We start from the raw sequence: 12,905 nt of genomic DNA, 5'->3' as shown, positions 1-12,905 counted from the left end.
GACCTGCGCACCACTTATCAAGCCATGCTGTGGCAGGCATCCCACATACAAAAAATAGAGGAAGATGGGCACAGACATTAGCTCAGGGCCAATCTTCCTCAGCAAAAAGAGGAGGATTGGCAGCAGATGTTACCTCAGGGCTAATCTTCCTCACCAAAAACAAAAACAAAAAAAGATTAATGGATACAGGGATAGATGGATAGATTACATTAAAATGTTAATTGTAGAAACTAGGTAGTGTTTATCTGAGTGTTTACTCAATTTCTTTTGCCTCAGCTGTATATTTGAAATTTTTACAAATACATATTGGGGGGAAAAAATGTGGCCTTCAGATTTAAGTTTCTTATTAAGATGAGTGCTTCGTTCTAGGACACTTCTGAGATCCAAAGACCATTTTGGAAAGCTATGGGCTATGGGATCAAGGATGACTTCTGCTGCTGCTTAAATGTATCTATTTTAGCTCAGTTATATCCAAAAGAATAGTAACAACTGTTAATACTTACACTGAGCTTAGGCATCAAGCTCTGTACCATCTACCCAACATCTCTATGACAAGTACCATTTCTTATCTCTATATTTTTGAGGAGGAAAAAAGATTAAGGAACCTAACCAAGGTCATCCAGCTTATATTATAAGTTGTGGAACAAGAATCTGGACCCAGGCAATCTAGCTCCCAAGTCTACATTCCTAACCAATTCATCTTACTGCCTCTCAAAAGCATTATTATTAGAACACCAGCTCCAAGTATAGTTTATTGCTGTGTCTTCTGACTCTTAGGAAGGAAGTGCAGGTGGGGAAAGAAAAAAACAAAGATAGCCATGGTTCATGGAGAAGTAAACCAAAGGTGTCTACCTCTGCAGTCCTAAAGCCTAAGAGAAGGCACTTACTCAGAAAAACCTTTCCACTTCAGTAGGTATTCCACTTGCCCCTTAACCACGCGCCTGTCTAGCACCTTCTCCACAACATACTCCTCCTCATCCTCTGAAGAAGAACTGTCAGCTGTCCGCTTGGTTTTCTTTCCCATGTCGCACACTGTCCCACCTGAAGGACGAAGGCCACCGGGTTCCCTGCAAGTGAGAAGGACAAAATGGTCAATATCCGTGTGAGGAGTTAAACTTTGGGATGTGGCAGGTATAACACAAAGTGGCCATGTACTCTTCTCTTGGGTCTGGAAGCATTCCACAGACGAGTCCTAAGAATTTAATCTAAAAATAGGTCAATCCCCACTTTCCCAACCTCAACTTTCTCTTCAGCTAACAAGACCAAAATTATTAGACAATTGTCTAACTCCTCTGATTTCAGATTCCAAAAGACCAGTAGTGTGGTATGTTACTTCTGGTGACTTCCATAACTGTTTAAAAGCCAGGAATTCAAAGAGAAATGTCGAAAAACCTTCTGTTAAAAGAACTGTGATAGAAGGAAAACCTTTCCCTCCAAGGTGAATAAGGTTATTCATAAAAATGAAAAAAGAAAAGCCACCAAAATGTAACTTTCCCCTGCTCTGAGCATCCTGACCGGTCTCTTAGAAGCACAAAAAAGGCCTGCTCAGGCATCTTTCACTACATTTTCAGTGACTCGCTACATTTCCCTTAAACAAATTGAGCTTGGCCCTTCAGAGCATCCATCAGCTCACAAAAGCAGGGCTGACATCTCAAACACACTAAGCCTCCTTTTTCATTTGGGGATGGGAGGGAGGCCAGGAGGAGAAAAAATTTTTTTAGTCCTAAAAATCAAAATTAGCCATTGGATTGTTCACACGTCTCCAAGTTCAACTAACCCAAATAGCTAAGGAGGTACCTCTCCTCTTAACTGAAGTTGACTTTGGGCCAAAGGAAGAGGAGGAGGAAAAAGTAGTCTGGCCCCAGACTCACATCAACATGAAGCCTCAAAACACAGAGGAACCATTCATAGGCCCAAAGAAAGCTGAAGCACGGCAACACAAATGGAAATTGAGTTAAGCTCAGAAATATGCACAACCAGGGGGTACTCAGCAGAGATTCTAGTTTTTTTAATTTCTACCTTGTTGTTACCATAATCATTTTTAAGAATTCTTCCTTAACTATGTTAAATGGTGCCCACAGTCTGGATGATAGAGTAGCAGGAACTGTTTTCTTAGCTGAACTCCATTTTAATTTTGCTGTAATCCTTAAAGATTTTTTTCAGCATTCTCTAAAATATTTCCATCGTGACCAGAAGACCACTCCCAGGAATAGGGAAGGCCACTACTAATCTCAGAATTTTATTTAAGTCAAGCAGCATAAAAAGTTGCATTTATCAATTTACTTCAAATTAGCAAAATTTAAGGAATTATTCCAAGAATATATAGTTGGAAACCACATCTCCAGAACTTACTAGCAATAGGTCTGCCCACCCAAAAAACTGTCTGTACCCATTACTGCCCTGTAATAAAACTAAGTTTTCATTAAAATACTTTATTTGGAAAAGGGGGTAGGGGTAAGAAAGTAGGTAAGGGGTTTCAACATAATTTTTCCATGAATTTAGGAGAGAGTCCTAAGCTTCAAGAAAAAAAAATCTGATTTATTTAAAATAAAAACAGCCTCCGACCTCACCAGAGACAGGAAATGTCATATTCCAGGGAGAGTACCCCACCCCCACCCCCACTCACCTTGGAATTTCCGGGAGTTGAGCAGTTTAGGTCAGAGCGCTGGGGTTAAAACCAGCCCTGGGTTAGATGCATGCAGTTAAGCATTGTGGCTATGGCCTCCCCTGCCTCACGAGGAAAAACAAGGATTTACATATGTGTTCTTCAGTTTGAGGGAGGGAAGAGGAAAATCTCCCTTTATACCTTCATGCAGAAGAGAAGCCCTAAAGGTAGAAGATGAATGGGGGTTCCCTCCTTTACCTACCGGATCGCCCCAGTTCTTTCTTTCCCTCTGGGCTAACAGGAGGGGCCTCCCCTCCCAGGTCTGGGGCTTGGCGGGCTGGCAGCTCCCCCGCCCCCACCCAGCTGCCTGGGCGCCACTGCGCAGCTGTCCCAGTCCGTTGCCATGGCAACTGGCAGCAGTACTAGACTAAAGGGGGAGAGGCAAACGGAAAAGTTAAAAGGCTTAACTTTCTTTTTCAGTGAAGACTGGGTGGAGAAGTTGGAAGGTACCTCCCTTAGCTTCCAGGCTAAGGCATTCAGAGCTCAAGGGAATTGGTTCTTGCGTTTTAAGTGCAAAACTTGTGCTTATTCCTCTAAGAGCACTGGGAGTTAATCAATAGCATTTTAAGATCATCTAACAGGATTATAGCTCAACTGGAAGGGGGAGGGGAAAAGCAAGGTCCTTCTACAACAGGATCAGTACAAACCACCCACCCCCTAATCCAGCCCACCAGAAGCACTTTAGACAAGGCCTTTTCTACCATCTGTCACTGGACAGTTAATTAAAACTGCTGGGGGGAGGCGGGATAACAGGAAAGGGGGGAAGGGAAGTATTTCAAAGATACTATAGAACTTTCCTCCTTTGGGGGATTATTAGATACGGAAACAGAACCCAGAGACTTGAAGCACTACCAAAGAACCTTTCAACTGAAATTACAGGTAGAAAAAAAATTTAATCCTTAAGTAGTTTAAAAAGGGAGAAGGGAGAACAGTCCCGCCATCATCATTACTGTTAAATTTACACCACTTCTCATTAGCTGTTCTTGTAATGTTATAAAACAAATTTTTTAAATAATTACTACCCACTTGAAACATTAATATATAATAATTTAAAACTCTGTGTATCAATAATCCCTAATACTTGAGAAAAGGACTGAGATAAAGAGACACTTAAAGACTTGCAATCCTATCAATTCTCCTTTCTCCTGGCTCTAAAGAACATTTTAGAGAGTGCCAAAATCCTGCTCTGCTTTATAGATACGGGTCTTTAGAGCCAGGGGTTGCTGCCACAGGAGAATAAGAAAAAGGGACCATCAAAAGCAAAAAACCCAACCAAGGAAAAAACCAAGAATGGTGATTGTTTTGGTTATCAAACAGAAGAAACTACAGAGTATTGAGAGCAAAGCAGACATTTTTCAACTACAGAGGATTTCCTCAACTTTGAATGGACCCATCAGGAAATCTCTCAGTAAAAACAGCCTTTTTTGACTCTTCCTAACTTTTTAAAAAACTTCTTGTAGTTAAGGGATATGAAAACAACGCCAAAGGAATTAGACCAGGGTTCTGATTCTGTGATTAACTTGCCATGTGTGATCTTGAGTGAATAAATTTTAGATCGTACCCTGGAATCATTAAAACAGTCCAAATAAATCCCCACTGCCTACCTCCTAGGGAAAGAGCGAGTTTATATTGAAACCAAAGAGCTGTTAAGTCCCCCCAAAGAGAAGCTTTTGTAAAAATGTTATAGGGCCAAATATAACAGCAGTAGGAAATATGTGACCTTCCAAATTCCTAAGCCCTTAAACCGTATCACAGGCAGTAACTCCTGCAGCTCAGCATGTTAGATAGCAATAAAGGAGGAGCAGTGTCTGTTAACTAGGCGCTGGTAAACTAATAAACCTTCAGAGAACAGACAGGTACGTTCTCTCTCAAGGGTAAGATACTTACTCTTACTTCTTAAAACTCAGAAAAGCACTGGAGATGGCAGAATGAAAAAACTAATTCAGTGAAGGGATAAAGGACAGGAAAGAATGACAGCAACACTAACATTTTGGCGAAATGTTTCAGGGAAAAAAAGTAAATTCGACGAGGAGAGGGACAAAAATATTCTGGTGCCCACTCCTCTCCCTAAAACATTAGGGGGGCCCGCCCCAAGGCGTAGTGGTTAGGTGTAGTGGTTAGGCTCAGAGCGTGCCCCTTCAGCAGCCCAGGTTCGCGGGTTCGGATCCCAGGCGAAGACCTACACCACTGGTCAGCCACGCTGTGGCAGCAACCCACATATAAAATAGAGGAAGACTGGCACAGATGTTAGCTCAGGGACAATATTCCTCAAGCAAAAAAAGGAAGACTGGCAACAGATATTCCTCAGCAAAAAAAAAATAAAATAAAACATTAGGAAATAAAGAGTCAGATCAATTCCCTCTTTCCCACTCTTTAAGAACTGCCTAAAGGGCACACGGCTCAGGTCCCTTTCTCTTTGGGAAATGGGTTTTGTAACAGCTGACAAATCAAATTGGGCCTGATGCCAGGAGTCTGAGACCAACCATAATATTCTGTAAAGAATGGCATGCAATTGTCTTGTAAATCTCCTGGACAGTCACAGATCAGAAGCTGGCAAGGATGACGACATAGTTCTGATGGAATGTGTCTTATCTTAACCTTGAAGTTACAGATCTGCTCAGGAGCAGCAGTAAGAAATGAGAAATGCACTCAGACACTGGAAGGAACATAATTCTCTTTTAGACAGTGCGACCCAGTACATTAGGGTCAAATGAAACACAAAGTCAGACGGACAATTTAAGGGCTAGAGCCTGGACCAGATAAAGCATCAAGACTGGTGGTTCACGCTGAGCTTGGGAGGAGGGAGCATTCCCATATGAGAAATGAGACACAGCTGGCAGGATGATGGAGTGATTAAGGTAGAATCCCGATACCATGACGGAGGAAGAGAAGGATGAGCCTCTGAGTGCAACCTTATCCTTATGGAAATCTCCATGGGAAGGGGTAAGGAGATTCTCAAGTTTCCAGAGTCTTTCAGGCATAACAGTCCCAGCCCTTTCTTGAATATACACAGGAACTCGAATATACACAGGAACTCGCTGGTAAAGGCATCAATAGCTATAGATAGATTCTGGCAATTTAATTGACCATCAGGACACGAGAAAAGAGCAGATCCCACCAACTCTTCATATCAAAGATACAAGGCAAATTCACCTTATAGGCCTCTGAGTGCTGGGGAAATAACACCTAAACGAGGGATCTGGTGAGAAGTCAGCCTTGGAGAAACATCAAAGAGCTCTGCGGTCAGGCACAGTCAGAACCCACATTCCAAGTCGCTGACAGGAGACTTCTTTAACAGATGAATCTTCCAGAAAAATAAGGGAAGAGGTGAGGAGGTGAAACAGAAAGAGGAGAGGGACAAAAAAATCCCACACATTATAAAGGTAAAAGAAGAAAATGTCTAAAACTGGCAGTCCCCAGAAATTAGAGAGGGCATCACAGAAAGCTGAAGCAAGCCAGAACAACAGATGTAATAGTTAGCTATTCGAACTAACCAATCAATTCTGGAACCACGGAATCACAAAACCACCCCTCGGGGTCTCTGGTATCTGTATGCTCTGTCGGGTTCAGGCTCTGCTTGTCCCTCCAGTTACGACTTTCACTGCCAGCTGTCTTGGTGGCTTTTCTTAGATCTTGGTGTAGCACATTTTATTTTCATCACTACTTACGAGCGAAAGCATATATATAACAATTCTAAATCTCTCTCTAACCTTTCTTTGTGTTGTTTAAAAAGTAATGAAAACCAATTGGTAAGTTGCCTCACTGAACTATTGGAGGTGGTAGGCAGACCAAATGTCAAAATGAGCTCTCTCTTGATTTCATAGTTTCAATATAAATTCTATAAGCCCATTAAGAAGGCAAATCCTCCAGAAAGAAAGCCAGGCTAAAGAGTAGGAAAGGGTGAGGGCATATGCAAAGCTCCCTATCACATGTATTAAATATGGCACTGACGGGTGACTTCAGTCTGTCCAGGCTTGAGAAATTCCCATTTCTCCCCTAAAGCCCTTGGGGAAAGCTAGTGGCTTAGGTGAAGATTAAATTGTCAGCTACGGCATCCTCTATATTATAGCCCTATTGTAGCAATAAAACAGGTGAAAAGAAACTAAACGTACAGAACCATTTTAATCTGGTCTATGTTCTTTGCTCTTTATGAATCTAGATGTACCAATGGTTTTAGGTTTGTAACACATACAGCATAAAACTAAAATACCCTCTATAAAGATGTTTTCTTCTACTAGATTTATGATTTCCAAAGTATTAGCCATGTGGCATTCTAACAAAAACACAGCATAGAAATGCACATTACAGCTGTCCGGACTGTCTCAGGTTTTGTTAAATGGGCTGATAACTATCACTCCACCTCTACCAAAAGCCCACGAGCACCCAATTCAAGGGGAGTTAAAAGCTTTTTAAATGTCTATTTAAGAGACTGGATTAGGAAAGAGTTGAGGAGGAAGATTAACTGTGGTCGTTAACACCCCTATCATTAACAAGCCACATACAGACAACACAAACTGTATTAATAGAGAGGAGTGTGAGAGAGGAAATGCTCTCCCTTCGGCTAGCACAGCTCCAGTCCGTGAACCTTTAAAAATCAGGCCAAGGCACTGCTTCAACTAGTCACAGAATTATTCTGGGGCAAAGTATCCTGTGTGTTGATTATTCAAGCTTCCTGCTCTAGTGAGCAAGGGAGTAAAGGGCCTTTTGTTCTTTTAGATTAAAACATATATATTATAAATGGAGATAAAGGCTGCCTTATAAATTTCATTTGGCTGTACTGTCCTCCAAGCTCTGACCATCATTAAAAAATATAAAAGAATGTGTACTACAGCAATTCTCAGAACTGCTGCAAGTTATACGTCTGGTTCACTGGTATATCTAGCAGTAACACACAAATCCTTGTTATCTCATTACCAGATCACAATCCTACAAAATAATTTTGTATGGGATTTTTTTTTTCATTTATTAAAATCTACTGAATTTCTTCTCTCAAGTATCAGTCTCCTTTAAATTTAGTCAGGGCACACCTAAACCCATCACTGGGATATTCAATTGTTCCAAGATTTATGAGAAAGTAGAATTTGGCACCACTGTGGGCAAATGTCTTCCAGATGGCGCTTTCCAACAACCCTATCCTTGGAATGTACTGAACTCATCGCAAGGCACCACAGTTTCAGGTGGGTGTTAATCTCACATCTACTCCTCTCTTAATTAAATGTGATGAAGCATAACTAGTAGATCCTGTCATCTTTCATGAAGAACCTGGCGATTTCATCATAAATAAATCTTAAGAAAAATGGGTAATAGCAATGTCTGAGTAGATTACCATGAATCTTAGATTTTTACATACCACTTTGGCAGAGTATGTTCACAAAATATGGAAGGATTAAAAGAGAACTAAAGTGTACACCCCCAAATAAAATTATAGTTATAAAGCATTTTTCATCCAGCCATAAAATTAAGACTCGGTGCTTACCCTGGCATCATCTAGCTTGTACAGATTTTGGACATCAGCAGCTTAAGGGTTACAACAGCCTCTTTGGGTCATTTCAACAAATCCTCCATTTTAACGGCTACTACTGTGCCAGACAATTTACATTCTCTCATAGTCTTAGTTTAGCAAAGACATTCAAGAGACATAAAAATTAATTTGCATAACCATAAACTAAAATTTCTAAAATATCTCTAATTTAACTGTTGAGATGGTATTAGAATTTAAATCAATATGCTAAAATCTGATTAATACATGCTGACAAAAAAAGGAGTTTTTATATAATTAGAATAAGAAAGATATTTCAGACTGTAAAACTTCAGGGAGTAAAAGAGAGCATTCCTTCAACATATGGCATAATTTTGTGCTTTGCCATTACCTTGGTGTATCTGTAACATGAATTATATTGAAGTCATAGCCTACAATTTAGATAAATAAAATCAAGCCAGTATTGAACTTTTTCCCATCCTGTATAACGGTATCCTTGGCAGCTCCTTGGCCATTTATTATGATCCTGACCAATTTCTCTCTGTGGCAATTTAAAAGCTGTAAAAAAATACATAATGGGTGATGACAGGAGAAACAAACCCCACCAGAAATTATTGAACCTTGTGGGTCTTTGCAAGTGTCTCTATTGACATTTAAGTGTGAGTTACTATGCCACAATATCATAAAAGTGTGCTCTACACTTCAGATATATTGATAGTTAAATGCAAAAAAAGGCCACCATCAGACAAACGGCTAAAGGGATGGCCAATTTCAGACCACCCAGCTCTTCCACTAAGCGCTCTGATGTGTTACTTAAGCCAAATAAGATGTTTCTGACTCTCTCTTTGTCCGGTTTCCAACTACAATCCCAACGCAAATTCTATGCCAAAGGAATGATTAATATAGTAATTCTGATCCTTGCTCTAAAACTGTTGGTTGGTTATGGGATATTTATCAAGGGCCTAGTAAGTGTCAAGCATTGCATGGGCACTGAATCTAGCCCAGTCTTCAACTTAAGGGCTAAGGTTTTAACAATTCCTCCTTGGTTAAGTCAGCACTGGTTAGCATCCTCTCCAAAGGCTGTTACAAAAAAGCTACTAAGGGGTAACTTGTTAAGAGTGGCAAGATCAGGACTAGGAATAAGCAGATGTGGGTCCTATCCCAACTAGATCATTCAAAGGTCAAAGTGGACAGTTCACTTAACCTGAAGGGTGTTAAGTTATTTGCCCTACTCATCTCATAGGTCTGATATAGGAAGAAGAAAAACTAGAAAACACTTTTAAAAATGTAAAGCAAACAGGGGGCCGGCCCGGTGGTGCAGCGGTTAAGCGCGCGCGCTCTGCTTTGGCGGCCCAGGGTGCGCTGGTTCGGGTCCCAGGCACGCACCGACGCGCTGCTCATCAAGCCATGCTATGGTGGCGTCGCATATAAAGTAGAGGAAGATGGGCACGGATGTTAGCCCAGGGCCGGTCTTCCTCACCCAAAAAAAAAAAAAAAAAAAAGTAAAGCAAACAGAAGTTAAATGTCTGATAGGAGATAAAGTTAAAAATAACATGATTTGGTAAGTGTTCCCTCCTCTTCTATTTTTCGGAAGAGTTTGTCTAGAATTGACATTGTATCCTCCTTAAAGGTTTGGCAAAATTCACCAGTGAAGCCATCTGGGCCTGGAGTTTTCTTTGTGGGAAGGTTTTCAACTACAAATTCCATTTTCTTAATAGATATAGCACTAGTGAGATTCTGTATTTCTTCTGAAGTGAGCTTTGGTAGTTTGTCTTTCAAGGAAGTGATTCATTTCATCTAAAACACTGAATGTACTGGCATAGTTGTTCCTCATATTCCTTTATTACCTTTTTAATTAATGTCTGTAGAATCAGTAGTGATATCCTTTCTCTTTTTTTTTCATGAGGAAGATTAGCCCTGGGCTAACATCTGTCCCCAATCCTCCTCTTTTTGCTGAGGAAGACTGGCCCTGACCTAACATCCGTGCCCATCTTCCTCCACTTTATGTGGGACACCGCCACAGCATGGCTTGACAAGCGGTGCATTGGTGCGCACCCGTGATCCGAAGCCCGGGCCGCCACAGCAGAGGGCGCGCACTTAACCGCTACGCCACTGGCCAGCCCCATGATATCCCTTCTCTTATTCTTCATGTTAGTGTCTTCTTTTTTGCCCTGATCAGACTTGCTTGGTTTATCAATTTTATTGATGTCAAAAAATTCAACTTTCAGTTTCATTGATTTTCTCTACTGTTTTGTTTTATACTTCATCAACTATTGCTTTTATCTTTACTATTTCCTTTCTTCTGCTTACTTTGGGTTTAATTTGCTCTTCTTCTAAGTTCTTAAGATAGAAATGTAGGTCACTGACTTTAGACCTTTCTGCTTTTTTAATGAAGTATTCAATACTATAAACTTCCCTCTAAGCACTGCCTTAGTTATATCCTACAAATTTTGATCTGTCATGTTATCATTTTTATCCAGTTCAAAATATTTTCTAATTTTCTTTGTGATCTCTTCTTTGATCCATGGGTTACTTAGAAGTATGTTGTTTAATATAACTGCAGATGTATTTCAGTTTTATCGTTTTTTCTTCCATGTATTTTGAAGCTTTATAACCAGTTGTGTAAAATTTAGGATTGTGTGTGCTCTTGATGAATTGATCCCTTTATCATCTAACATGCTGTTAGCTATTTGCCCTACCTACTTCATATCTCTTATGGAAAAAGAACAAGAAAACACTTTGGAAAATATACAGAAAACAGAAGGTAAAATGTTTGATGACAGAGGAAGTTAAAAATAACTTTAATGAATTTTCTGAACTATCTGTAAGTTTTATCTATGCTTGTCTCCAACTACTCATATAAATGAGGTTTGCCTATGTTTTATCAGATCCTTAGATATAATTTACTGTTGTGAAATACTGAACAAATTAGCAGCATATTACCCTCCACAACTCCCTGTGAGGTAAGTGAGTCTTACTGATTTAGGGCTGAGAAACAAGGCACGTGGAGTTCAAGGATTTGTCTCAAAAACTAAACTTAAGATAGATTTCCCAGCCTGTTGGTCGACCTCTTTAGCACAGGGCATTTTGTTCCGACATAATTATGCCCACTGGCTCAGATAGGAACTTGCTTTATTCTAAGAAATGTAGATTATGATCAGAGAAATACTTGAATTCAATTTAGTTCCTCCTCTCCATGGAAGAAATAAACACTGAGAGTGTGTTATAAAACTTGATCTTGAAATAGTCCTTTCAACAACACCATCTCAATCTCATGCTTTCTAGTGTCCTTCCTAGCAATGAAGCACAATAGAACAGGCACTCAGTAAGTCTGAAGAATAAAACTGCGTGTGAAAATTTTTAAAACTAGGTCCGTGACCTAGTTTCAGGTAGAAAAGTCTGTCAGTGTTTAATTTTGACGAACCACTCTTACTGGAAAGGAAATCCAGACTACACAGTCCACAGCCTCATAAGGATAAGAGTGAAAAATGGCCCAGCTAGTGCATTACACTCTTTTTAGAAAATTACACACAATTAACAAGTACAGATTTGTTATCTTGTGTTAATACCCCAAGGAGTTGACAACCAGCCAACAACTCAGTCTTCTACCCCTCAAGTCCTAGGCAAGACCACCACAGGACTCCACTGGCCCAAAACATTACAACGAGTTCCTAATTTGCATTTAAAATTATCGACTGCATAAATAAACTCCAAGATAATTTTGGAGTCACTTCATAAAAGTCTTAGGTCTAGAGGGCTATTAGCTATCATGTATCTAATTCCTTTCACATAAGATGAAGAAACTAAGGACCAAAGAGGGCAAATGGCTCACCCAAGGTTATATCACTAGTTATGAGCAGAAGTGGGAAGAGAACCCAGGTTTCCTGAGCCTTTTGTTTGTTATTTGCCTCTCATTTTTAAAAATAACCTTTTCTTTTGTGAATTAAGTAAAATTTATTTGGATAGGGGTTAGAGAACCAGGGTGTAATGGTCTGAATGATGCCCTGCCCCCCACCCCCAGATATCCATGTCCTAATTCCTCTAACCTAAGAATAATCCCTTATACGACAAAAGATGTGATTAAAAGATGTGAAAGGAGAAATTTATCCTGGATTATCCAGGTGGACCTTAAATGCTTCACATGTATCCTTATAAGAGAGGCAAGAGTTCTGAGACAGATATACAGGAGAAGACAATGAGAAGACAGAGCAGGGAGAGATGAGGTCACAAGCCTAGGAATGCTGACAACGACCAGAAGCTGAAAGAGGCAAGAAAAAGACTCTCCCCTAGGGCCTCCAAAGGGGGCTCAACAACTTGATTGCAGACTTCTGGCCTCCAGAACTGGGAGAGAATAAATTCCTATTGTTTGAAGCCACCAAGTCTGTGGTAATTTGTTACAGCAGCCATGAGAAACTAATACATAGAGGAAATAAAATTCTAAAAATCATAAACTGGACATATATAAAACCAATTACTGACCTAAAAAGAATTGTGCTTCAAGTGACCCAAAGAACGCTCAAAACCTTTAATCCCTCATTCCAAAGAGTAAATTGAGGCAATCACAGGATGCAATTTACCCAAAAATATTGGCAGATCTGAGAAGACAAACTCAGAAAAGTCTAATATTTACATAGCTGCTAACAAGAACAGTGTAGGTTTTTCCCCAAACATGCTAGCTGGTAGAGCTCCTGGACAGACTAAACATAGGCAACAGTTGTCACTGTGGGTGTTCTGCCAACACAAGTGTAACGTTGTCATCAG

The 12,905-nt window shown here is 40.2% G+C and overlaps 1 protein-coding gene across 3 annotated transcripts in view; it reads right to left on the bottom strand.

Annotated features, from left to right (window-relative positions):
- Positions 1-12,905, bottom strand: part of CBX5 (chromobox 5) — a 33,986-nt gene that overhangs the window by 17,107 nt on the left and 3,974 nt on the right. The window contains exons 1-2 of one of the 3 annotated variants that reach the window (XM_058558074.1): positions 2,868-2,927; positions 888-1,067 (exon numbers count right to left, since the gene is read on the bottom strand). In XM_058558074.1, coding sequence (XP_058414057.1) covers positions 888-1,024 — 137 coding nt within the window. In that variant the 5' untranslated portion in view covers positions 1,025-1,067; positions 2,868-2,927. Of the gene's footprint in view, positions 1-887; positions 1,068-2,626; positions 2,786-2,867; positions 2,928-12,905 lie in introns of those variants that run through there. The other 2 variants (XM_058558075.1, XM_058558073.1) reach the window with 2 other exon arrangements.

Source organism: Diceros bicornis, chromosome 17 (genome assembly GCF_020826845.1).
Source record: "Diceros bicornis minor isolate mBicDic1 chromosome 17, mDicBic1.mat.cur, whole genome shotgun sequence".
Classification (NCBI taxonomy): Eukaryota; Metazoa; Chordata; class Mammalia; order Perissodactyla; family Rhinocerotidae; genus Diceros; species Diceros bicornis.
The sequence above is the reverse complement of the archived record's forward strand: the minus strand, read 5'-3'. Positions and strand labels throughout refer to the sequence as shown.